The 26,913-nt window shown below is 44.0% G+C and overlaps 3 protein-coding genes across 3 annotated transcripts; 1 reads left to right on the top strand and 2 right to left on the bottom strand.

Moving 5' to 3' along the window:
* Positions 1-73: 73 nt before the first annotated feature.
* clrn1 (clarin 1) lies at positions 74-5,097 on the bottom strand. Its single transcript, XM_083984771.1, has 3 exons — positions 4,015-5,097; positions 1,062-1,241; positions 74-730 (listed from the first exon to the last, which is right to left on the bottom strand). Exons 1-3 carry the CDS (start codon positions 4,265-4,267, stop codon positions 465-467), a joined length of 699 nt encoding a protein of 232 aa, XP_083840897.1. The 5' UTR covers positions 4,268-5,097; the 3' UTR covers positions 74-464.
* A 71-nt stretch (positions 5,098-5,168) lies between these two features.
* On the top strand, positions 5,169-18,198 carry masp1 (MBL associated serine protease 1). The gene is made up of 13 exons (XM_083984351.1): positions 5,169-5,234; positions 6,040-6,268; positions 7,370-7,547; positions 8,322-8,453; positions 9,698-9,894; positions 10,366-10,513; positions 10,716-10,834; positions 10,941-11,019; positions 14,224-14,358; positions 14,521-14,595; positions 15,597-15,844; positions 16,495-16,683; positions 16,783-18,198. Exons 1-13 carry the CDS (start codon positions 5,230-5,232, stop codon positions 17,242-17,244), a joined length of 2,196 nt encoding a protein of 731 aa, XP_083840477.1. The 5' UTR covers positions 5,169-5,229; the 3' UTR covers positions 17,245-18,198.
* LOC310995332 (coagulation factor X) lies at positions 18,199-25,654 on the bottom strand. Its single transcript, XM_083984353.1, has 11 exons — positions 25,545-25,654; positions 24,545-24,628; positions 23,544-23,722; positions 23,099-23,123; positions 22,645-22,758; positions 22,404-22,538; positions 21,383-21,933; positions 20,648-20,762; positions 20,076-20,272; positions 19,852-19,977; positions 18,199-18,955 (listed from the first exon to the last, which is right to left on the bottom strand). The coding sequence occupies exons 2-11, from the start codon at positions 24,618-24,620 to the stop codon at positions 18,713-18,715; spliced, it is 1,761 nt and encodes a 586-aa protein (XP_083840479.1). The 5' UTR covers positions 24,621-24,628; positions 25,545-25,654; the 3' UTR covers positions 18,199-18,712.
* Positions 25,655-26,913: the final 1,259 nt, after the last annotated feature.

Raw genomic sequence — 26,913 nt, 5'->3', positions numbered from 1 at the left:
TCTAAACATGTGTCTAAACATTTTATTGTTACCACCTTTGCAACGTCATCAACAATTTCGAATAATATATGTATTATTATACTTAGGAGTATTCATCAAAAGTCTGACAGCGATGTGAACAGCAGTGTTCATACCACAGTCGGCAAAACTATCATGAAATAGATTTTATATAAATCTGTAATATTTTTTCTTTGCTAATAAAAATTAGAACCTGAAAAAACTGTAAAATACGTTTATCTCTGATCAGACTGACAGCTGACTGAACAAATACAGCATCAGAATAGTTATAGTCTGGCTGTTAGCCTGGTTGAGAGCAGGCTAGGAACAAAGAATAAATCTCCATGTGTAACCAAGTCCCGGTTAAATTCAGCCAGGATAACCAGAGAATCAAGGCTTAATCCGCTATCTTGGTTTTGTGCAGCAGCCCCCATGCTTCAGTCTTGTGCTGGAATCACAGATACTCCTCAGTACATGAGGTCGGCCGCCCCCTCGCTCATGCCCGCCTCTTTAGTTTCCTGGAAGGGAAACTGGAATCCAGCCAGTCTGATCAGCAGGATGTTGATTCCGTGGAGGAGGAAGATGAGGAAGAAAAGCCAGAAACATCTGTCGTAGCTCTCGCTGTACGTCTGGTACACAAAGTTGACCTCGTTAAAATTGGCGATCCGCTCTGACAGGTGATGGAGCTTCACCTCTGATGCAAACAGGATCATCACCAGGCAGCTGCACAGACCTGCAGGACAGAGCAGAGGTTAGCAGCTGCTCTACAGGTTTCTGGTTAACTGGCTGGTAACACGGCATGTGTGGTCACCCAGGTTAACAACCACAGCTCTGGGTCAGAGGTGTACAACATGGTTAGTCCTGACAAATCCTAATGATAATTCTCTGTCAAATGTATATACATTTCTCTGTGGCAAATTGGATATAACTGAGATATAAGTAAAAATCCTTCAGAATAAAACCAACTTGTTTATCAAACGCATTTGCTGTGTCAGATGAAGCTGAATCTAAACAGCCTCATTAGTACAAGGAGTCAGTGACAGACAATATGAGGTGATTCTCACAGGAGATGAAGGTCCACAGGTAGAGGCCCATGGGGCCTTGCAGCGTTTCATAGGGTCTGCCAAAGGCGTTGAAGAAGAAGAAGCAGGTGGCCACGGAGGAGAACAGGATCACAACACCACAGAAGAATATGACGGTGATGTGGAGGCTGGCTGGGAAGACACTCAGCAGGTCTGGGAAGACTGGGAGAGAGAGGGTAAGGAACCAGCAGGTGAGAGGAAACACTGACAGAGCTGCTGAGCCACAACAAACATTTTCTGAACATTAGAACCAGTGAAAGCCCAAAGAAACACATCATAGTCCTAGAGACAAGGTTTTAAGATGTTTAACCATTTGATAAGACGGTTTGAAGGATGTGTACAGTGTGTCTGATGGTTAATGAACATGAACAGGACTAATAGTCTGAAACCCTGGTCTCTGTAGTGTTAACTGAATAGTTTAATGTCAATCTCTCATTCTGATTAGAGATAAACACATTTTTATGTCAATCTCTCAAACCTGTTGACCATTTCCAAAAACCAGCACAGTGACTTTCTCCAGGTCTCCATGGTTCACCTCAAAGCTCAGCCAACTTAAAAGGTCACTGCCGTGAGCGCCTTGCCAAGAAAACTGGGCTCTTCACTGTCAAATATACTCAAACCACAAGACTGTTCTGAATGCTGCCAAGTCTGCCTATCGCTCCAACCCCTTGCTTTAATGCTAATGTCCTTCCATCTTCCCTAAAACCAACAAGTATCCCAACTGATCATGTCTTCCACTTGTCTCTACTTGATTCACTTCCTACTACACTGGTCAAGGCTTGTCTGCCCACACTCTCTACTCTTATCACACAAGCTGTTCACTCCTCCCTTCCAACTCACATTTCTCCCTCCCTACTCAAAACTACTTCAATCACACCCATTTTATTTATTTATTTAACCCTTATTTTACCAGGTTGTCCTTTGAGATTGAATCTCTTTTGTGAAGGAGACCTGGCCAAGAGGCTTAAAGAAACCTGACCTAGATCCAGATGAATTCACTAACTATCACCCTCTCTCAAACATCTCATTCATCTTGAAAGTTATTGAACGTACAGTGGCCTCCCAACTTCAAGATCACCTATTAAAAAAATTACCTCCTTTAGCCTTTATAGTCAAGTTTGCATCCCGATCACAGCACAGAAACAGCTCTCACTCAAATAACAAATGAGATGTTAGCAGCTGAGGGGATGAAGAGCCACGAGTTGCCGACCCTTGCTCTTTAAACCCTGACGTGGGCTTGGAGTTTCTGGACTCTGCCTCATTCTTAGCCAAAGAGAACCAGTGTCCAACATCAGGGGTCCATAAGACAGGAGGGACAGTCCTTTGTCCTGGAGGAAAGGTCTTATTCAAACCAGACAACACACACAAAACAATGTGATCACTCATAAGCAGCTAGTTCTGTTCCTTGAAAAAATTTCCATGCATGAGTTGAGTAATTAATTCATGTTAAAATTGTGAAATTAACGTCTTCTAACCTGAGAGCTGATGAACTCAGACAAGCTCCACAGAGGAATTGATTCCACTCTGTGAGCTGATAGGCAGACTGGAACAGACCCACTTTGTTTCCTCATCAGAGCTGGTCCAGTTAGATCTGGTCCAGTCAGGCAGAAAACTCGTTAGCGAGAGGACAACTTCTCTCATTAACTGGGACCAGTGTCCACACTGCTCTACGTCACTGTGCAACCTCCACGGATTCCAGTAAGAAAAGAGATTGAGTCTCTGGGGCAAAGGAGACTAACGAGAACAAAACCAGGTTCCTGACTCTGGCTGACTGAGCACCTGGATGAGGCTGTGAGGGTATTTGTGTTTGAGTCTGAGAGGAGCAGTGAATGAAGACCAGAACAGTGGACGTGTTGTCCCCTCTCACACACACTGATGTAACAACACTCTTTTAAAACCTTTGTTTGGGCCCAAGCACTGAACCAGCACTCTAACAGTCTAAACTCAGCAGGAAGTCCACCAGCATGAACATGAACCTGCTCCAAGAGAACAGATCAGATCGTCGTCGTCTGATCTTGAAAACTTTGTGATGTTAAATTGTGAACCTGTAGTTTTTCATTAGAGGACCTGCTCATGGCAGCGTGACGACTTTCATTGATTCACCATAAAAAAAGTCTAACTCCCTCCTAGACACATCTACACATCAGTATTCAGTGATAGAGAAGAGCTTATGATGCTTTATATGACAACTGTGACTTTCCGTTGAACAGGTTTTATTGTTGATTTTTCTTTCATTATTGATATTATTGGGCAGGGTGATGATTAATAACTTCATTTTTAATTTAATTAATTGTTCTCTCTTGTGGCAAAACTGTTGCAGCAGTGCTGTCTTGTCTCTTTGTTTCTTCCTCTCTCTTAACTGTGTCTGTTGCTTAACTTAACTTAATGCTTAACTGTCAAGCACCATGCTGTAACACTATTTACCTGTTTCGGGACAATATGATTTATTTACTTTATTCATTAAAAAATCAGTATTGACAGTGAACATAATCACTGTCATTATTGATTATTAGCCTATTTTATTTGTTTATTGACATCAGTGGAGTGGATTAATCTCAGTCACTATAAAACAGTAAGATGATTGTTGTTTGCATCAGTCATCAGCTAGGCCTACCAGATACTTTGTCAACTGACTGAAACCCTCTAGGCATAAATGTAAGATGAACATGTCAGACAATCTTTAACTTAGCTCAAAGTAGGCTACCAGCAACAGCTATATTTACATCTAGGCTAATTAAAGTAAAAGTATAAAGGTAACGTAGGCTACTTGAAGTAGCTACCAAAAGTCAAACTACAGATTCAGCAGGTGGTCTCGACTGTCAGGCCTTTTAAAAGCCGCTCTAAATGATTCAGGCTGTGAGTGAATAATTCATACAGGTGAGCTCACACCTCACATGGACACGAGGACCGAGACGGGCTCGAGTCGGACACTCACATGAGAACCGCGACGGTCTCCCTCCCAGCCCGCACTGCTTCACCCTCTGTCCGTGGAACAGCCCGTAGCTCAGGTCTCCCAGGAACTTGTCCAGCTCGGGTCCGGTGGCGTTGACCAGGTCGGCCCCGGTGCGGCACAGCACGGTGCCGTTGAGCCAGTAGGGCAGCCCGGTGGCCACGGCCGCCGTCAGGGCGCAGGAGAAGCCGAAGAGGCCGGAGAGGGAGAAGAGCAGCTGCTTCTGTCGGCTCGGCATGACGGAGCGAGGCTGGGTCAGTCAGGCTGACAGGAGCCGGGCAGCGAGCACCGGAGGAGGAGGAGGAGGAGGAGGAGGAGGAGGAGGAGGAGGAGGAGACCCCCCTCCCATCTCCAGTAGACCACCAGTACCCCCACACACCACCCGCTGCAGGACCAGGAGAGCTCAGCAGGAGGATAAACCCTGCAGGACGGTGACAGGCGGCGGCTCCTCAGCTCAACTACTACAGACTGAGAGGCAGGGCGACAGGTGAGCTCACACCTGCAGCCTGTCGCCATGGAAACAAGCGGTTCAATTACAGAGATGGAGGGGGGAGGAGGAGGATGAGATGGAGGAGGGTCGTAAATGTCCAGTGCGTGTGTATGACAGATGGTTTATGTAGCCTATACTCCACACACACACACACACACACACACACACACACACACACACACACACACACACACACACACACACACACACACACACACACACACACACACACACACACACACACACACACACAGAGAGTCAGGTGGCGCCTCCCTGTGGCGGTAGTAGTGGTGTTATTGTCCCTGTGACATTTCAGCAGCTGGACAGTATAAATGAGTAGCCGCTGTTTTATTTCACTGTGAAGTAGCTACATGATGAGCTCGTGCAGTTGTTCCTGTGAGAGCTGCATGCAGCTGTTCCACATCTGTCTCACAGCTGTCCTCCTGACTCATGCTCACTGCAGCTCAAAGTGTCTGGACATCAGGAGCTGCAGTCAAATAACTTTAGTATGTCCAACCACCTCACCGTCCTGGTTTGTTACTATTAACATTATTGTACACAGCAGACCCCCGCCCCGCCCCTCCAGCTCCCACCCCGACCTGACGTGATGACGCGTAGCTACACGTCACGCGCAGCCAGAGGTGCCGTGGTGTTTGAGTCCGGCTCGTCAGACGGAGAGAGGAGCAGCAGCTGGAGGAGTTTCCTGCATCATGAGGTGAGTGCATGCCGCTGCACTGAACCAGGTCTCTGTCTCAGTTCTTCTGCCACTCGACATGATCAATAAGTATTAAATCTTTATCTGTGTCCGGACCTGAGACTTTAAACCCAGACCTGAAAGTTTGCAACCAGACCTGAGTATGAAGCCTCCTATACTGAGCACAGGCGATTATTATTATTATTACCAATTATTTGATCATGGTTATTATTGGCCATCAATATGTTATTATTATTATTACAATGTATTACTATTATTATGATTATGATTATTATTGTTGTTGTTATGACTACTACAACAAACAAGACCAAAAAAAAGTGTTGGTTTAACTTTTGTCAACAAACATTTTTACAGTTTTACAGGTTTTTCTCACTAAATTTCATGGTCTGAATCAAATCCTCGGTTGCCTGAACCCATTGATCCAATCAGTTTCTCTTTTGCCATTTGTGCGTGAGTGTGTTTTCCATTTAGTAGTGTGTAATGAATGAGTGGTGTTTTATTCCAAATGCCTTGTGTGTTTTGAGCTTTTTGAAAAAAAGCTGAGAAGGTTTAAAGAAATGTTTTAGTAATTGTGGGAAGCTGTAGTCACTGCTCCTGTGTGTTTCACTCCATGTTAGTGTATGAATTGAATCCACGTTGGTTCACAGAACAGAAGAAACAGTGGATTAAGTCTCTTTAAAGTCTGAACCCTGAAGCTTCACAGCTGATCTCAGTTCAGTCCATGACTCTCCTGTTGTTTCCTGTGTCTGAATGAAGCTGTGTGGTTCTGCCTGCAGCCTGAGTCTACCTGTCTCACATCCTCCAGACTCGCTGTGTTCCCGCTCCTCGTGGCTCTCGTGGTCGACGCTCAGCTGTCGTACACGTCTCTGTCGGACATGTACGGCACTCTGAACTCTCCAAACTTCCCAGAGCCGTATCCCAGGGAGACGGACCTGTGCTGGAACATCAGCGTCCCCAGCGGCTTCAGGATCAGACTCTACTTCAGCCACTTCGACCTGGAGCCGTCCTACCTGTGTGAATACGACTTTGTCAAGGTGAGACAGCAGGGCATTGTGGGGAGTTTTAGATTTAACAGCTTTTGTGTTTTAATGTCTGATATTTTCCTGTTATTTGTTATTTTGTCTCTCTTACACAAACCTGCTGTGAATCAGATGACGACTTGGTATTTTTAGTTTGCATTAGTGAAAGCCTGTGCTGATGCAGGACTGGGATCTTGGTGTTTTTTAGTCAAAGCCAACACACACACACACACACACACACACACACACACACACACACACACACACACACACACACACACACACACACACACACACACACACACACACACACATTCATACTTAAATGTTGTCACTAGGTGTTGCAGGAACAAGCAACTGCAATAGAGACCAGGAGACTTAGCCCACAACTCTCTTCTCTGTGTCTGTATGTGAAGTAATAATAGCTTTATTTCTATAGCACTTATCAAAATTAAAATAATGTACCAAAGTGCTTCACATTTAAAACAATGATAAACAAATAGAACAATAACAATTAAAAAAAGAGTACATCAATAAAATCAGCAACAAATACAATACAATCAAGTTACAGTAGGAAAAGGAAAGGCCAATCGATAAAAGTGAGTTTTAAGAAGGGATTTAAAAGAAGAAAGAAGATACTGAGGTTGCCTGCCTGAGATCCATGGGGAGAGAGCACAGACTCAAAGTAGGCAGTGATCGCCTCTGAGATGTTTCCATGTTTCAGTAGTAATCAGATGCGCGCACACACACACACCACACACTCTCTGTTTCTTCTCCCTGTGTGTCCTGCTGGTCATTGACTCTCAGAGTAAACTGTGGCGAACAGGACTGGAGTCTGCTGTTAAACACACGCTGAGTTTCAGAGCAGAGAGTTTCTCTTCTGCTCTCTGTGACTTTTTCCTACTTCTGGTCATTTTCCTATTCTCTGTGTGTGACGGACAGGATGTAAAGGTCCAGGCTGCAGGATGCTGCTTTTAAGTTTCCTTCAGTGTCACTGTAACACACAGTGATAGTGTGAGCATTATGCTGTTCTGTTTATATAAATGAAGACTTTGAACATTTAGTGTAACATTGTTGAAAGGCTGTTGTGGTGGTGTGTGTGTGTGTGTGTGTCAGGTGGAGGCGGAGAGCCAGGTGCTGGCCTTGTTCTGTGGGAAGGAGGAGTCCGACACGGAGGCGGTGCCGGCGCAGCAGGTCATCACCTCCCCCAGGAACTCCCTGAGCGTCCTCTTCTCCTCCGACTTCTCCAACGAGGAGAGATACTCCGGCTTCGTAGCTCACTACAGCGCTGTGGGTGAGAACGAGACCCATAGGCAGCACAGCAGAAACACAGACACCTGGAGAACTAGAAAATAGAAAACCAGGGAACTAGACACACATACACACAATAACAAACACATTGAAAATGTGATGTTTACATTATGCAGGTGACATCCAGTGGTTTCTGAGCTCCAGCTGTTGCATCTCCACCTGGCCGTAGTGACAGTAACAGTCAGTAAAGGTCTTTCTTTCGTACACGTTTTTCTAATCCATCACCCGACAAAAATCGTTAAGCACAGACACCTACACACTTGAGTCCGATGCATTTTATCACTATGTGTTTTTATTTTCTGTTCAAAAACATCGGAAAGGAAGACAAAACTCGTCACACAGTGAAGATGATTTTGTGGTCCTCTCACTTCTCGTAAAATAAATCCAATCCTGAGAGGACGTCAAGAGTGAGGGGACCTGCTCGTAAATGAGCTGTGTAATTATCATGATCACTTCAATAGTTTATTTTAGGATGTCAGTTTTCCAGTTTGATAGATTATTAGCTCAACTGGAGCCACACATTAAAAAGAACCAATTTCCATGATCCAATTGATCCAACACACACACACACACACACACACACACACACACACACACACACACACACACACACACACACACACACACACACACACACACACACACACACACACACACACACACACACACACACACACACACAGGCAGCAGAAACGTCACAGAGTAAAGGAGCAGCTGTATCATCCCATCATCCCTCTCTTCTCCTCCGTCTCTCCAGATGTGGACGAATGCAGCGACCACGCTGACGAAGATCTGCTCTGTGATCATTTCTGTCACAACTACATCGGAGGATACTACTGCTCCTGTCGCTATGGTTACCTGCTGCACAGCGACAACCGCACCTGCAGAGGTTAGTTTGCAAATATGCTGCTGATTGATAAAGTCACATCAACATGGGAGTCTCAGGCTGGAGTTTGTCCTCACAAGTGTAGGAAGAATGTGTCTGTGTGTGTGTGCTCGGTATCTGACTTTAACCTCTATCTGACTGATAGCAGACGAGGGTTGGTGGTAAATATTTACATCTGCATGATTCTGGAGGTTACACACGCACACACACACACCAATGTGTTGCTGAAGCTGATTTAACTCTTTGTGTCATGTGGTAGCGTCCACTTCTTCTCTCATTCTTGAGCATTCTCTAGTTACTTTTTATTTTCATTAGTTTTAGTTGTGCGGGTTTCTCAACTTCGATTTCTACTGTGATACTTTCAAAATTATGTTTTACTTGTTTACATTAGGGGTGAAATGAACATATAGACCTCACCCCGACTCCTTCATTCCAACTCAGTTCACAGCATTTCATATCTTTGTTTCAGAAGCTGCTTTGACACTAATCTAAACAGTCCCATATCTCTGTTCAGTGAAGTGTAGCAGTGTTGCTAACACCAAAGATAAAACTCGGGATGGTTCTTACAGGCGTTGTGCAGAGTGGAAGTCCTGACTCGGGGTCAGTGGACATGTCTCTGTTGTTGGAGGTGAGAAGTTCAAGAAGTGAGAGTCTGAACCTCTTCTCCAACATATAACTTTCAACTCTTTTGCTCAGAGTCTCAAGTCCCAAAAAAATACAGCAGACGTGGCCAGAGTGCAGTGAAATAGCGTTTTATTTCCTCGTACAGGAAAATAAACAACAGATCGTCTGGGAGCTGAAGTGAAGAGCATTAACTGAAATAAACAACAGCCTAGTATCATTCTGGAAATAATGTTGTCCAGCCGCGTTTGATTGGATTCCCTCCAAACTGTGTTTTAATGGTGGTTTCAGTTTTTCCTTAAATCCCTAAATCTGCTTTTTGTTGACTCCATTATTTTCAAAGTCTTCACTAACTATTAAAAAATGTGTCCCTGCTCACAGACCTACAGCAATGAGTGCACTCACTCCCCTGCTCGTTGGGTAGAGATATGCAGACCACAGCGAGAAGCTCTTACTGCTTCACTGGCTCACTCACATTTTAGAGATATTACTTTTGCATCACTTTCAAAAGGTTTAGCATTCAGTGTATTTATTGTGATTATATTGATTACATGTTACTTAATAGGAACACAGTGATTAATTTCTGCAAAATGTCCTTATGTGTGTTTGTGTGTGTGTGTGTTCAGTGGAGTGTAGTGACGGTGTGTTCAGGGAGCGCTCTGGCGTTTTGAGCAGCATTGATTTTCCCGCTCCGTATCCAAAGAGCTCCGAGTGTTTGTATCGTATCGAGGTGGAGCCAGGCTTCAGGCTCCGCCTCCAGTTTGACCCCAGCTTCGATGTGGAGGATCACCCTGACATCAGCTGCCCCTACGACTATGTTAAGGTGAGAGGAGCAAACATACCTTGTAGGCTTGATATGTGTATAAGATGAGCTCAGTAGTTAAAGGGATAGTTAAACATTTTGGTAAATTGGCCCATTGGCATAATCCCTATAGTCATAGCAGCAGGTTTGTTACCTTTAATTGTCGGTGCAAGCTGTTTTTAGAACAGCGGAGCAGAGCCGCGAGCTGCTCAGAGCTACACTACGGAGGCTCATGGGATTTCTTGGTTTCCCTCATCAAACTCATCAAATACACAATCCTACTGTATGAGATGGTGAACGTGCAGGTCACAACTTGTCCACGAGAGCATTTTGGAGTTGTTGGATTGTGTATTTGATGAGTTTGATGAGGGAAACCAAGAAATCCCATGAGACAATTAAAGGTAATGAACCTACTGCTATGGCAATGGGCCAATTTGCCAAAATGTTGAACTATTCCTTTAATGAGTGTGTTAACGTGTGTGTGTGTGTCAGATCGCAGCAGGTGGCAGTGAGCTTGGCCCGTTCTGTGGGAATCGATCTCCAGGAGCGATCGAGATCGACAGCAACGTCGTCATCGTGTTGTTCCACAGCGACAACTCTGGGGAGAACCTGGGCTGGAGGCTCACATACACTGCTATAGGTTTAAACTGTTTATACTGCGCACACTCAATACGCTACAACACACAAGAAACTCATATACTGTATATATGAACACACAGTTACATTATAACATCGGTTTTGTATACTACACCCAGTCGTATGCTGCCACTACCACAGCTTTATTCTACATATTTAAGGTTAACAGAGACACTAACAGACTTCTTCCTTTGGTGTCCTAACAGGAAGTCAGTGTCCACCACCTGAGACCCCACCCAATGCTCTTTTAAACCCCATCCAATCAGAATACTTCTTCAAAGACCACATCGTGTTCACCTGTCAGCCTGGATACAGGCTGCTGAAGGTACAACACTGGTGCTTTACATCATTAAAGTAATCGGTCCTAGTTGTGTTGAATCTCCGGTTGTTTGACAGTTTGATGCAGAAGAAACAGTGTCTCTGTGTTTCAGGACGGCGAGGAGCTGGATCACTATCAGGTGGACTGTCAGTCCGATGCAACATGGAGCAGCAGTCCTCCTCAGTGTCAGAGTAAGAGAAACACACACACATCAGGGTCTGGTTTTTGGGTGCATGAGTCTGTTTGCACACATAAGAATACAATTACTCCTCAGATTGATTCACACACCACGGACACACAAGCTTTAATGGAAACATTACACATTTATTATTCACAGGTGTTATGTAATTATTTTAGTGGGTATAAAAGCACACACAAAAGAAGAACTTGCCGGTGGCAGAGTTAGAAGGAGAGTGGACATTTAGAGACCACACAGATCTTTTATCAGCCCTTTGGAGCTGTGTGCTGAGCTGAGTCCGACTTTGAAGAGAGACACAGCGAGGAGTTTTACGTTGCCAGTTCTTTTCCCTTCAGACCCTCTCTCTCCAGACAGACCTGTCACACTGACAAGAACTACAATCCTCTGGTTTTGTTTTGACGTTATATTTTCCAGTTTGGAAATCAGAAGAACTATTAGTTTCTTGATTTTCAAATGGACCAATGTCTTTCAGTTGTGTCGGTCATGGGTTTAGGCAATGTGCATCTCTGACGGTAATGCACCATAACGTTGTTTACCAACCGCCATAAAACTTTAACAAGAAGAAGAAGAAAATGCATCTCTTCTACTTGTTCAACTGTCCATCAGGAGACCATGGTTACCCCCTAAAGACATGGCTGCCAACACCAGCCGACAGCCACTCGTGCACCTGGTCAGTTGTTGAACAATAGAGCAGCTGAAGAGTCGGTGGTGCTGTGGGGGTCGTACACTTTTGTACAGACCACATCACGCTGGCATTGAGCGTCCATCACAGTGTTGCACATAGGTACAGCAGACCTGGTGGAGGACCCAGACCCTCCAGCAAACAAAGTTGCCATTTAGACTCAGTTAAAAGCGACTGAAACAACATGGTGAAATTCTTCATATTTTTGTGGATTTTTGTGGAATAGCCCTCGCAGTGTGCCTTGGTACAGTCAGGCCTCAGCACACAGAGGACAGGGCTCAGTGGAGCAACTGGAGAATCCGGAGATGCCAGAGACGCCAGAGATGCCAGAGACACTGGGTCGGTCGCTCTGACAGAACCAGTCTCTCTGGCCGCTGTATCGTCTGCTGGAACAAAAATCACTAATCACACCACACTTTAGCAGTACCCTATAGATCATAACCAGGAGCGTTTGCATTAGGAACATTATCTGGTATGGGAAGGTTTTTCTCTTATGCATAATAGAAGTCCAGACAAATGAGTGCAAATCCCTTTACCTTCACTTCACTTCAAGTCAGTGACAACACAGTGTGTCCCACAAACAGAGGCTCCTCCTGTGTGAGCTCCTCTACTCCTGTTCTCCGGCCTGTGTTGGCCACATTTGTTACTGGAATGAAATTCACAATTCAAGCCAGAAAAACACAAATAAAGCACTTTGGAGAATGGCAGACTTTTTGAGGAGAGATTGTGCAGGTTGATATAAACATTTATCTCATGTCAGCTCGCTGAGGCACTGGGACAGACAAACAACTGGATGGAGATTAGATGGGAAGTTGAGGTCTGTGTTGAGAGTGGCGTCCTCTAGTGGACACATTGTTTAACATCCATCCATATGTTAAGGATGTGTGGGAGCATGTGGTCAGTGACAGTTATAATGTTTAAAATGTAGACCAGATGGAAAACTTTTGTCACACTGACAGGACAAAGTGTGAGGCAGCAGCTGCAGATATTCAGAGTAAATCTACAGCCTCTGTGGTTTGTGACTGCAGGTAAAGATACACTAGTCCTGTTAAGGATCATGATGATGACGATGAGAGTATGTCTACAGCTCGTTGTTTGTGCTGAATGAACCAAGGTGAAGCCAGAAAACCTATACCACTAGTTTATTAACTAATGAATAAACATGAATGATATTGTTGTCGCACATCCCTACATCCCTGCCTGATGAAGCCCTGTTAGTTCCTCTGTTCTCCTCTCAGACACGGTGACATGCTGATGGAGGAGTCAGTCAGTGTGTGGGCGGGAGGATGGAGGACGGGTGAAGGAGAGCAGCCGCTGAATCTGTTTTCTCTCTTTGTCTCTGTAGAAACAGACTCGATGAGGAGGTGAAGATCTCTGTCCACCGTCTGTAACAGTCTGTTGATTAGAGGTCACTGAAGTGCTGACAGACACTGTAGGAGGAAACACATCTTCCACACTTAAAGGAGTTGTAAGGTTCGGCCAACATTAGCATAAGCAGCAGTTTACTTACCAGTCCAGAGAAAATGTTGTGATTAATGGAAAGTTATCATGTTAACCAGCTTTCTGATACTGAGTCACTGTAGCCTCCAGTCTGTCCCGAGGACATGGCTCTGAGGATGTTTTATAACCTCTGATACTATACACAAGGTACACATGGTGCTGTAAGTGCACAGCTGTAAAGCTAAGATTAGCTATGTAACAATAACTAAATTTACATATATCTCCTTTAATCTCAGTTTCCCCTGAACTTACGTAAATTATTTTTGAATAAAAAAGAATCATTCTTGAGTCAAGTGTCTCTGTGAGTCTCCGAAAAATCTGAACAACAAGAAAATAAGGGGAAGAAAATATTAATATAGGACACAAACCAGTGTCTTATCACAGGATTTAACATATTAAAATGCAGTTAAAAAAACAAAAATAAAACAAAACAAATGAACAATATGATGGGGAAACTACCATCACCAACCTTCATGGAGCAGCTTTGACTGTGAGCACAGACAGACAGACAGTAGGATGACCTGCAGCTGTGGAGGTGGGTCTTCATGTGTTCATATTCATGCAACATCCCGTCACTACGGTTCATTTCATCAAACCTGCCACATACAACAAGATCATCCTCATCCTCATCATCAGGTCCTTACAGTTCATCTGCTGCTCTGAAACCTTGAAACCTCTGGATAAAGTCAGATATTAGAGTATCAGCGATTATAATATGTCACTTAGATATCAGATATGGACATGTTGGGGATTAAAAAGACGATGCACATTGAAAATCCACTCAAGGTGTTGACGTGGTTAATAGTCTAATTAACCACACAGGACACAGTTTCTGTCTGTGTTTGGCTCTTGTTGACATTAACGTGTCCTGCTGTTTTGAACAGTGGAAAAAATGCAGCTGGTTTCGTTTGCCTTCATCTCTTCAACTCTTCATCTTCATCACCGTCCCCTCTGCTCAGGCTGAAAGCTGATCTGTTGATAATGACCACCAGTAAATGTTTGTCTCTGTCACAGTGGTGGATTGTGGGAGTCCAAAGGTGGTCGACATGGCTGACGTGGAGTTTAGTAACCATGACAACAGCACACAGTTTGGGTCGACTGTCCGCTATGTCTGCAGAGGGGACACGGTTCAACTGAACGCCACGAACAGTAAGAGTATTAATATTAGTTCATAGATGTGTTAGGTCTTACAATAGCAGAAGTCAGCTTATGACTGAGGTCAGATTGAACTGAAACTAAATCACTGTGAAGACACATCTGTATTGGTATAGAGACACAGCTCACATCTGTATTTGTGCATCTGGTCGGTAGGTTCGTACGTCTGCAGTCAGAATGGAGAATGGCTGAATCCAGACATGGGAAACGAACTACCAATCTGTCTGCCAGGTACCTGTCTGTCCTCTGTGTCAACTGTCTGATCGTAACATGTTACTTTAACATGGACGTGAATTTACATGTTAGTGTTGATTAGCCTATTTAAATACCAGTAGGTAAGTTAAATAGTTAATAGATGTGTTAATTAGTTAATAGTTAAGTGTGTGTATCAGTGAGACCACGTCATCTTGAATCATCCTAAACACATTTAATTGTAGCTACTTGTAATGCAGAGCTGTTTCAAAGTTGAAAATCAAAGTAACTTAAGGTTTAACTCTGGGTTTTCAGTCCTACGATGGTGGTTCACTTGTTACCAAGGTGAATCACCATGGTAACTTAAACTGATGCTCCTCACCTGCTCCAGTGCAGGTTAACCTCAGAGGATCAGAGCGACCACCCAGAGTCATTAGTCCTACAGGATGCCGACAGGGACAAAAAGTAGAACAGTGAATTAGTTCACAGTGTTTGTTACTGAGTCTCTGTGTTAACGACTATTAAAGCTGAGCTCTATACTACAAATCACGATTTAAGATTATGGAGGCAAACTCAGGATTAACTCTGGGTGTTCAGTCGTTACAATGGTGGCTCACTTGTTACTGGGTAAAAGTCACCATGGTAACTTAACCACAGAGGATCAGATTGGCAGCCAAACTACTGACTAATCAGATAAATGGATTGATTCATCAGCAAACTTGTAACCTCCAGTTACCAAAGCCCTGAAATAAATAAATAAATAAATACATTACTCATTAGATAAAAGTGATTTTTTTGTGTACATGATTTAACTAATAAATAAATAAATTTGAAAAAAGACTGGATCGTCGTATAAACTAACGATGGTTGCCCTCTCTATAAGAGAAATAAAAAAGGTCTCAACACAGGCTTTTATGTTATGAGAGCCAGTAATCAGGATAATCAACGTTTAGTTAACCTAGATCACTCCTTGGTATGTTGACGTGTTGTGTAAACAGATGTTGACACAGTGTTTGACTCTCCTCCATGTCTCCGTCCAGCCTGTGGCCGCCCATCCCGCTCTCTCCCGTCTCAGGTGAAGAGGATTGTGGGTGGTCGGACCGCCGAGCCCGGCCTGTTCCCCTGGCACGTCCTGCTGAGCGTGGAGGATCTGTCCCGGGTCCCAGAAGATCGCTGGTTCGGGTCCGGGGCCCTGCTGTCTGAGTCCTGGGTCCTCACAGCAGCGCATGTCCTGAGGTCCCAGAGGAGGGACCCCAGCGTCGTCCCAGTGGCCCCCGAACATGTGAAGGTCAGAGGAGGAAACTGACTGTAATATGTGCAGGTGTTTTGAAACGTTTCCTTTTCTTTTACCTTTCACAAACTGTCACTGCACGTTTATTTTCACCTTTGGTAATACTTTATAATAAGTACACACTGTTAAGCAACGGGTAAGCATTAAATACTGAACTCATCATTTATAACACATGAAGACTCATTAGTATGTAGTTTATAAACACAGTTAAAATGTTTTACTCATCATTGATAAGCACTTACTGTATTTATAAACTATAATGAGTACTACTAATGAGTATTCATGCGTTATAAATGAAGAATTCATGCTTAACTAATACTTAATAGTGTGTATTTATTATAAAGTGTTACCTCGCCTTTTCTTAGGAGAATATTTATTTTCTTAATCTCTTCTGTTTACACAGTTTTCTGTATGTAAACAGCCTCAGTTTCTTTTCTAATCAGTGGGGCTTTTGTCCCGTGGCTGCTGTAAATACTTGTATTTTCATTAAATGTAGTATTTCACTTTGGATTTATTCAGTGTTTTGATTTAGATATGTTACTGTGACCCTCTACTAGTTCCCAGGTCAGGACTCAGTCCGAAGTCTCTGCTCCTGCGTTGACGGACCAAATTAACATTATTAATTATGTCCCGCTGTGTCTCTGCAGGTCTTCCTTGGTCTCCATGACACCCGGGACAAACGTCGGGCCACCAGCCGCTCAGTAGAGAAGATCCTCCTCCATCCAGACTTCCAACCCAACAACTACAACAATGACATTGCTCTGCTGAGACTGAAGGAGCGGGTGGAGTTCAACGAGGTCGTCCGTCCAGTCTGTGTCCCGCCCCCTCACAGCAAGGTGGGACACTGACCGTCTGTCCTGAGAACTGGGACACAAACAAAAAACACTTCTGAAATATTATATGACATATTAAATATGACCCTTACTATTTTCCAGGATGACTCCTCGACCCCGATCCCTAACTCTCTGGGTGTAGTTGCTGGTTGGGGCATCTCTAATCCCAATGCCTCCTCATCCTCCTCCTCCTCTTCATCCTCCAGCGACCCCGGGTCACTGTCCTCCGACCTCGGCGTGACCTCTGACCTCCTGCAGTACGTGAAGCTGCCGGTGGTTTCTCAGGACGAGTGTCAGGCGAGTTACACGTCACGTTCCGTCAGCTACAACATCACCGACAACATGTTCTGTGCTGGCTTCTTCGAAGGGGGCAGGGACACCTGCCTGGGGGACAGCGGGGGGGCGTTTGTGATGGAGGACGAGGTCAGCCAGAGGTGGGCGGTGTTTGGGCTGGTCTCCTGGGGGGGGCCGGAGGAGTGCGGGAGCCAGAGGTTGTATGGCGTCTACACCCGAGTGGTTAAATACGTGGAGTGGATACAGAGCCACCTCCACACCGCCCCCTGATGGCGAGACTGGTCCTGGGGCGACCATGCGTCCTCCGATTGGTCGACCTGTCTCCATGGCGTCTCTCCCCGCAGCTCACTTCACTCTTTCTGCCTTTGACCTCTGAGTGGTCGAGCTTCAGACTGAATGCGCAGCTAAGTCCTGTGTTGCTTCATCTGCATGAACCTCATCGCAACAGTGTGAACAAAGTGAGCCAGGACACATTTACAGTAGAGTCGACCCTTCAACAGTGAAGCTCAGTTTTACCTCTGCAGGACACCATACCTGTGATGGCACATTTTCACACTGCCAGTTAAATTTGGTTTGGAAAACAAAAAAATAACTAAAAATACATTGAAAAACAGAGGAAAAAGTGGTTAGCTATTCAAACCCTGTACACTCTCCACTGTTGAGTTAAATACGCTTCACTCCTTTTAATGCAGCATCGCTGTGTGTGGACAGTGCTGCTGTCTAATCTGGGAAAATAAAGTGAGTATGAATAATGGAATATAAAATATAACAGGTCCTGGTCCAGGTTCTGGTCCTGGTCCTGGTCCTGAGGCTCTGCTCAGGTCCATGTTCCTTCATTTAAGACTAAACTCTGTTCATTCACAGAGGAGCAAGAAGGACTGAAACACACAAAAATACCCAGAATCCTTTGCTCCAGCCTGTGTAAGCTGCTGCTGCTGATCCATCCAGCTGCAGCTCCTTGGTCTCTCCTCTAGCGCCCCCTCAGGACAAACCTGACTCCCCTGATCCTCAGGGTTTTTAATCCTGGCTTCATGAAACTGGATTTAATAAACTCAGATCCAGGAGAGAGCAGAGCCAGACACTGTAGTTTAGATGTTTCCTCTGTTTTTAATGTTGGCGTATAAAATATGTGTTATTGTACTATCACTACACTCCTATGTATGTTTACCACAGCACAGACACACCATTTTTTATATTTTACACTGAAATAAACACTCGGAGATGGTCGGTCTCATGTCTTCATGTGTTATAGACTTATTTACAGTGTATTTTTCAGAAATGTAGTCAAACATGCAATCGTGACCTAATTTTCTCATATTTTAACAATTAATATATTGTCTTTTAGAAACCGTAACTAGGTGTGAAACCTGGATCTGCTGGTGAAGATCAGGATCTGACCTGCTCCTCTGTTCACCAGATGTCACATCCATGTATCAGACACTTGTAATTCATTTCAACAAACAAGTCTCTGGTCTAAACTAACGGTCGGATACAATGGAGACACAGCTGCAGGTTTTTAGTCCCAGATGTGATGATACCAGCTGTGCTCGCCTCGGTGCATCTTGCTGACAGGAGCTGAGATCAGGTCTATGCTTCAGGCCTGTGCAGAACTACAGGGTCCTGCAGATCTGTGTCATTCACACTGATGATGGGTTGATGCTACATGTCGGTCACACGTTCTGTGGGGTCAGTTTTACATTTACATCAATCTTTATCAGTCTTCTTCCATCGTCATCTCTCAGCTGCTGGTGCTGCTCAGATCCTGACTTTCCATGGTGTCTCTGATCCAGCTCAGGAAGTTCCCCAGACGGGTATAAACCCCATACTTCCCCTTGGCAGCACATTTCTCCCCCCAGCTGACGACTCCGGTCAGAAACCAGGTCCCTCTGTAGTTCACCATGAAGGGTCCTCCACTGTCTCCACCACAGGCGTCCATGCCGGTGTCCAGGTAACCTGCACAGAACATGTTGTCTGTGATCACCTGCAGGAGACACGGCAAATCAAAGTCAGGTTTAGGTTGCATCACAACGAGTCAAGATTAAAGTTAACCAGGGACAGGGACTGCAAACTAGCCACAGCTACATACAGGTGCATCTCAATAAATTAGAGTATCATGGAAAAGTTTATTTGTGTCACTAATTCAATTCAAATAGTGAAACTAATACATTATATTGATCCATTACACACAGAATGAAACATGTCATGTCTTCATTTATTTTATTTGTAATGATTATGGCTTACATTTAATGAAGATGTAAATTCAGTATCTAACAAAAATGTGAATATTACAAAAGCAATTTAAAAAAAGCTTTTTTCATATGGAAACAATTGCCCTTCTGTCCATCTATATGCACTCAATACTTGGTTGGGGCTGTTTGACTTGAACTACTGGAAATGGACTTTTCCATGATATTCTACTGTAGTTTATTGAGATGGACCTAGGCAGTGAACACAGAGGGAGAGAGATGAATAGATTGAATGTAATGTTAAAAACAAGAGGAGGGATTTCTTGGCTTCCCTCATCAAACTTATCAAATACACACGAGAGCGTTTTCGAGTTGTTGGATTGTGTATTTGATGAGTTTGACCTCCCATTAGCCTCCGTAGCGTAGCTCTGAGCAGCTCAAGGCTCTGCTCTGCCGTTCTAAAAGTAGCTTGCACCGACAATTAAAGGTAACGAACCTACTGCTATGACTATAGGGATTATGGCAATGGGCCAATTTGCCAAAATGTTGAACTATCCCTTTAATAAAATCTTGTGCAGTAAAAATATAATGAAATTTTGTGAAGTAGCATAAAGTATAAAGTCGCAGTAAAGTATCTCAGAGCAGCAGTTAGAATATGAAGAGAGTTACTGTGTGTAATGCAGCTGCTCACCTGTTCAGTGGACGCGGTGCAGGCTCTGTAGCTGACCACTGGGAGCCCCACCTTCCTCAGGAAGCGGGAGGACCTGCCCATGAAGCGAGTGAGCCCCCAGCCCGTCACCACCCCCCGGTTGTCCTCCTGAACAGAACACACACACACAGACATCTGTAAGTCTGCTCCGCACACACACATACACACGCACACACATAGAGAGTCAGTGTGATCAGTTCAGCTACCTGCACCAGGTACTTGGACAGGTGGGGGTCGGGCAGACAGGCGGGGACGGCCGTGGGGCCCCTGACGACGGGCTGGGCCAAGTACACCAGAGCAATGTCACTGTCAAAGGTGTAGGCGTGGAAGTGTGGATGAACGAAGACCTGCTGGATCTTTATTAGCTGCTCACCTGGATCAGGACGACGCTTATCATAGTCTCCTACACACACACGCACACACACGCACACACACACACACACACACACACACACACACACACACACACACACACACACACACACACACACACACACACACACACACACACACACACACACACACACACACACACACATTGGATTTGTTTACACTTGAAACCAACCACTCATCAACAGTGCATATTAATGTGCAAGTTTAAACCCTGAACATGTTCATACTGAAATACCATAAATTAAAGTTCTCATTATGCAGAATGGCCCTTTTCAGATTCTACTACTACTACTACTACTACTACTACTACTACTACTACTACTACTACCACACACACACACACACACACACACACACACACACACACACACACACACACACACACCTATAGTCACATGGTCTGCAGACTCTTCAAAGCAGTGAGCAGCAGAGATGACCCAGCGATCAGACACCAGGGTTCCTCCACAGAAACCATAACCATCAGACCTGCGGATCAGAACCTGAACACACACACACACACACACACACACACACACACAGCTTTCAGAATTCATAATCCTGATATCAGTCAAATTTAAAGGGATAGTTCAACATTTTGGCAAATCCGCCTATTGCCATAATCCTAATAGTCATAGCAGTAGGTACATTACCTTTGCATGTTGCATGTTGTTTTAAGATCTGCAGGGCAGAGACGTGAGCTGCTCAGAGCACAATGGAAGTGAACGGTACAGGTCCCCTGTCCCTCATCAAACTCATAAAATACAGAATCCAACAACTCTAAAACAGTCTCATGGACAAGTTGTGACCTGCACATTCCCCACGCTATGAAATAATCATGTAACATCATGAGACATGAGGCAAATGCGGTCGGAACTACATTCCAGACAGATTGTGTGTTTTATGAGTTTGATGAGAGACAGAGGACCTGTACCGTTCACCTCCACTGTGTTTGCTCTGCCCCGTGGATCTCAAAACAACATGTAGGCTACCGATAATTAAAGCTAATGAACCTATACTGCTTCTACTATAGGGATTATGGCAATAGGCAAATTTGCCAAAATGTTGAACTATCCCTTTAAATAAATGTAAAAATAACAGATTTTCAGAATTGCTCTCTTACCTGCCAGGGACTCCCACCTGCTTTCTCCAGGACTCCACCCACAATACGAGTTGACAAACCCTCGTCCCCCTCGTCCTCCTCTCCCTCCTCTCCCCCCACCAGCCCGGTGCCATTTCTTTGTCTCGGTGTTAATGTTGAGTTCACTGTTGTTCTCTCTTCTTCTGTCTGTTTTAATGTTGAGTTCACTGTTGTTCTCTCTTCTTCTGTCTGTTTTAATGTTGAGTTCACTGTTGTTCTCTCTTCTTCTGTCTGTTTTAATGTTGAGTTCACTGTTGTTCTCTCTTCTTCTGTCTGTTGTAATGTTGTGTTCACTGTCGTTCTCTCTTCTTCTGTCTGTTGTAATGTTGTGTTCACTGTCGTTCTCTCTTCTTCTGTCTGTTTTAATGTTGTATTCACTGTCGTTCTCTCCCCCTCTGTCTCTAAATTCAGTTCCCAGCTGTCTGTGATGTTGCCATCTGTCCCCATGGTGACGTTATCCCATTCATAGTCGTCCAACAGAGAGCGACCTCGGTACAACATATGCATCTGCTGGCGACCACATGGGAACGACACTGGAAAGAGACAGGAGGTTCATCACGTCCTAACAGTAGTATAACGTAGTAGTTATAAGAGTATGATGTAGCATTAACAGTAGTATCAGTAATATAATGTATAGTATAGTAGTTATAGTAGTGTAATGTAGGCTACCAGCAATAACAGTAGCATATTATAATAATATATAGTAACACCAGTAATAAAAGTAGTATAATGTATAGTGGTACCAGTAATAACAGTAGTATAATGTTATGTACAGTAGTACCAGTAATAAAAGTAGTACAATATAATAACACCAGTAATAAAAGTAGTATAATGTATAGAAACACCAGTAACTGTAGTATAATGTAGTACCAGTACTAGCACAGTACTAGTTAACATGTCAGGGATTTTGAATCTTTCAAGTTCAGGAGAGAGAGAGAGAGAGAGAGAGAGAGAGAGAGAGAGAGAGAGATGGGAGGGGTAAAATCTTAAATGCTGATGATACCCGTTGAGGCGCAGCTCTGTCCATCAGGCTCCAGTATGAATCCCTCAGCGCAGCCACACTCAACTCCAGCTCCACCTGGGAGGTCTCTGCAGTACTGCATACAGCCCCCGTTTTTAAAGTGACACTCCAACACCACTAAACACAATACCAATACAATAATTACTATAATATCAATAGCACAAATCAAGTTAATTGATACTCTGTTGAATTGATTGATCCCTGAGTGTGAGGCGATACTCACTTGATTCACAGATCTTGCCGCGGTAATGAGGAGGACAGAGACACAGGTACTCTCCTCGGTCCAGAGTGCAGATCCCTCCATTCATACAGGGGTTGAACTGACAGGGGTTCCGATCTGCCACACACAGGAGAGACATTCAAACTCATTCATACAGAGTAATGTTGCCCGGTGGTCCAGATGATTTATTTCAATTTCCAATAAAATAAAAAGTGTAATTTGAATAGTTCTGATCTGTTGTAGGCCTAGTTGAATTTAGATCAGCTGAAGTGATTTCAAATTAAAGTAAAGGTTGTTTCATACATCTGCTGATGAAGGCTATGAGATAGGCTATTGAACGCTCTTATTTACATAAATCAGGTGGTGATCATGTGAACCTGAATCTTTAATCATCTAAATTAATATGAACATCTGGGTCACTTTGGTTATAGATAACAATTATTGATGTTATACTCACTTGTGTATCTGTACCAAAACTCGAGCTGTTGGACAAAGAACACTCATAGTTAAACCTCTGCATTACAGCAGCTCAGGCGTTTACTTTATGTGTCTGCTATATCATTTTCATCAATTCCAAATATAACAACAAAAACAGCAGCCACTGCTTTCTTGGCAGAAACTTACATCTAAAACTCTGGATTAATGAAAGTTTAACTGTATCACTTATCTGATTACAGATCAATACAGAGTTACAGCTCTGTTCTGTGGACAGGGGCCATTGGAAAATACTCTGATAGCTGAAGAGAGGTTGACTGTAATAAGTCAGTGGTTTTATGGTAAAAGTTTGACTGGATGTCTGTCTGATCTACTGGACTCAAACATGGAGGAGTTAGAAAGACAGTAAACCAATGGGAACACTAATGGGAGCCTGCAGTGACCTGGACCACAGCGGTGGATCATACCGTCTTCTCTTTGGTCTGAAAGATTTCTTTGGCCTCCTCCTGAGAGCAGCTCTCCTCGTAGCACTCTCGCTCCAGGTTCCCTGGTAACATCTCCTCCAGGAAGGAGTTGGCCCGACGCCTCCTGGAGGAGGAGGAGGAGGAGCGAAGGATCTGACCCGCTGAAGACTGATCCAGGAACACTGAGGGGTGAACAAAGTGTGCTGTATATAAAAGTGGCTTTGGTCTTTGTGACCAAAGTGTTGTTTCAGTTCAATACTGTCTATTGTAAAAGACTAGACCTGACACGTGACACATTTCTGTGTTTCCATCTCCTGTTTTTTATGGCATTGTGCTATGATTGTTTCTTTTGGAAGTGTGTCAGTGTTTTGGTAGATTTGGTGTATTGTGTTAGTGTATTCTTGTATTTCGAACATTTGAAGTGGGTGTTTAGTTTGTGTGATTTTGCACATTAAAATGTAACTTTTGTGGCAATTCTTTACTGTGTGTTGAAGGTATTGATAAATGGGTCATAGCGATTTGTAAAAAACTGTAAATGAAATCTTTTCCAAAAAAAGTAGGCTACTAACAATTCTTTGTGCAACTTGCAGGAAAATAATCCATTTTCATTCTTTGCTCTATTTTTTTCTTTTCCCCGCTCAGTCTACCCTTCCCCAACCTGAGCCTGGCCGTCTAGAGTTCACAATTTTCCTGGTTTTAAATGTGCTCGCAACTCCCTCATCTGCTTCTCCAAAGGTATGTCCACATTTTTGGTTTCCTTGGGTAATTCACCTCCTCTTTCCCTTTCCAGATCCGCTGTCTCGCTAACCGTCATCGCTCACCTCAACCAGTCACTGGGTGTGGTTGTCTTCTCTCGACCCGTCTTTACAAGTGGCCCCCTGACATTGGACCTTATCTGATCGATATAACCTTTAATCTGACCGTGGTCTGGTTCACTTCCCACATCTTTGAAGAAATCCAGTCTTTCATGTTTCTCTGCAAGTCTACCTGTGTGTCAGTCTCACCTGTACACAGTGTCAGCTCAGCGTTGATGAGCAGGGTGCACGCAGTCAGAGTCAGGCCTATGGACGACAGCAGCATCTTTCTCTCTGTGGACAAACAGAACCAGAGGAGAGAGACACCGACCGTCAGGTCCACTCAGGAACCAGGTTTATGTTAATCAGATTCAGGATTCACACTGACGGTCAGTGAGTCTTTGTTTAAAGCCTCAACATGTCACTTCAACACAGAACATCTGAAACCAAGGCACATCGATCTTACACCATGACATCATTACATGTTAACAGGCTACATGCTAAGTGTGAACATTCAGACACCCACACTCGGCCTAACAAAAGGTCTGACAACAGTCTAGTTAACTCTGAACAAACACATTTGTGTGTGTGTATCAGTGTGTACAGTGTGTGTTCATGTTGTGTGTCAGCATGTATATTGAGATAAGCTATAGGGCTCTATAGCTAACAATAACTCAAACAGAGACTAACTTTAGATTTTGTAGTAGGCTATCTCCTGCACCTCATACACTGCTGATGGATGCTGTTTATCCTCAGAATACAGACACAAACATAACTGAAGGGAGTCACATAACCAAACACATAAATTCACTTATGATGTCAAAGTGCGTATTTCCATAACAGTAATTATAAACCAAGTAGATCACTGAATTAGTAAATCAGTGTGTAGAACTGTGTCACTAGAGATTGTGTAGTTGTAACGTGAACTTATATTCACAAACACTGTCCCAAAGCATGCTGGGGAAACTCCTCCCACCTACCCCCCAACACGCTACAATATGTTAGTGTGTCAGTGTATACAGTGTTAAAGTGTATGTCTATGTGTTCATGTTAGTGTGTGTCTCTGTGTGTGTATCTTAGTGTGTAAGTGTGAACGTGTTGGAGTGTGTGCATGTTAGTGTGTGTCTCTATGTACATGTCAGAGACAACACTTTGTGATGCTTTTACTGCTCAGCAAGGATCAACCAATCAATAAGAATAGTCCACCTACCTGTCGTCTTCGGTGTCTCCAGTCTTCTGTTGTTGTCTCTTGTCGTCGCTTGTTGTCTCCTGCGAGGACGGACAGTGACTGTTTCTAAGTAAAATGGTCGACAGAGATGAGGTTTATTGATTGATCTTTCCCCTGAATTCAAATATTGACACAGAGATGTCACAACAGGAGCTCAGAGGACACAGCAGGAGACTAATAGAAGAACAGAGAAGACTTTCACAAACCTGTTGATGCAGAGTGAGACAGACTTCAGGTTCACACTGAGGAGTTACAAGGTCAGAGGTCAGAGTAGTAAATGAGTACAGTTATATAGTTCTACTGTTGTATATCATTCTTCAAATCAAATCAGTGTCAGTGTACATGACTCTAAGCTTGTTTAACCACGGATTCGATTTCCCAAGTGGCAGTGGTCATGACGCTGTCACAAGTGGGCGTCGGGATGTCTGAGTCAGAACCAGCCTCCTCAGCAGTGAGCTGGCATCTTGCTTAATGTTGCGGGAATGTGGATGATAAGTCAGACTGGCGTTAAACCTTCCAAGAAACAGAGTTCACTTGGCCTGGTATGAGTAAATCTGTCCAAATGATGAAGGGATGGTCCGTGCCCGCCAACCAGAGGCACTTTCCTCAACAGCCAATTTCACCGAAAGAGGTTTTGTAGGTTTCTGTAGTTTCTTCCAGCTGAGGTAAGAAAAAATGTATATGGGCAGAGGTTAGTGTCAGATCCTTGAGAGAGAGCAGGGCATCCCCAGTGTCTAAGGCATCCACCTCCACAATGAACTGAAGTTCATAAGGGACCATCCTGCTGAACCACTTCCAGCCCATCCCACTTACGGTGTCCCACAAGGGTCTACTCTTGGCCCATTGTTAGTTGAGACTAGAGAAGCTCTTAAAGCAGAAGTAAGCGATCCGGTCGTTTTGGCTAACTTCTTGTCAGCGGATGGAGTTAGCAGTCCCCGCCCTCGTCCCTACGTCACCACATTCACGCGCATCCCTTGGCTGCACACACAGAGAGGACCGCCCCTTTATGCCGTTCTCTCTCCTCATTGGATAAAGGTTGTAGGATACAAGGAAAGTTTTCTTACAGCAGAGCAGAGTGACTGACAGACCCGTGTTTCGGACCAAACACTCTATGTAAGTGATTGCCGTCGGAAGATATAACTACCGTATTTAAAACTTATATTAACACAAACATTCCGCTTACTTCTGCTTTAATTTATTAAAGAGAAGGGACGATGCATATTCATGAACATTTGCATGTAAATATACTGGATTGTAGCCCCAGGCTGATTTCCATCTGCTGTCCCTAGGCAGGTTGATGTCATGAAAAAAGGAAAACATTAAGAAAATAAAAACACAAACAAACAACAAA

The sequence above is a fragment of the Trachurus trachurus genome (genome assembly GCF_905171665.1).
Source record: "Trachurus trachurus genome assembly, chromosome: 13".
Taxonomy (NCBI): Eukaryota; Metazoa; Chordata; class Actinopteri; order Carangiformes; family Carangidae; genus Trachurus; species Trachurus trachurus.
This window is presented reverse-complemented; position numbering and strand designations above follow the sequence as displayed.

Coding starts and splice junctions, on each gene's coding strand:
- clrn1 (XM_083984771.1), bottom strand. CDS start 4,267: ATGCCGAGCCGACAGAAGCAGCTGCTCTTCTCCCTCTCCGGCCTCTTC. Junction 1,242..4,014: donor GAGACCGTCGCGGTTCTCAT/GTGAGTGTCCGA, acceptor TCTCTCTCCCAG/TCTTCCCAGACCTGCTGAGT. Junction 731..1,061: donor CCTGTGGACCTTCATCTCCT/GTGAGAATCACC, acceptor TCTGTCCTGCAG/GTCTGTGCAGCTGCCTGGTG.
- masp1 (XM_083984351.1), top strand. Junction 10,835..10,940: donor CTGGATACAGGCTGCTGAAG/GTACAACACTGG, acceptor TCTGTGTTTCAG/GACGGCGAGGAGCTGGATCA. Junction 14,359..14,520: donor TCAACTGAACGCCACGAACA/GTAAGAGTATTA, acceptor TCTGGTCGGTAG/GTTCGTACGTCTGCAGTCAG.
- LOC310995332 (XM_083984353.1), bottom strand. CDS start 24,620: ATGCTGCTGTCGTCCATAGGCCTGACTCTGACTGCGTGCACCCTGCTC. Junction 21,934..22,403: donor ACAGAGCTGCGCCTCAACGG/GTATCATCAGCA, acceptor GTCTCTTTCCAG/TGTCGTTCCCATGTGGTCGC. Junction 20,273..20,647: donor TGCAGACCATGTGACTATAG/GTGTGTGTGTGT, acceptor GTGTGTGTGTAG/GAGACTATGATAAGCGTCGT.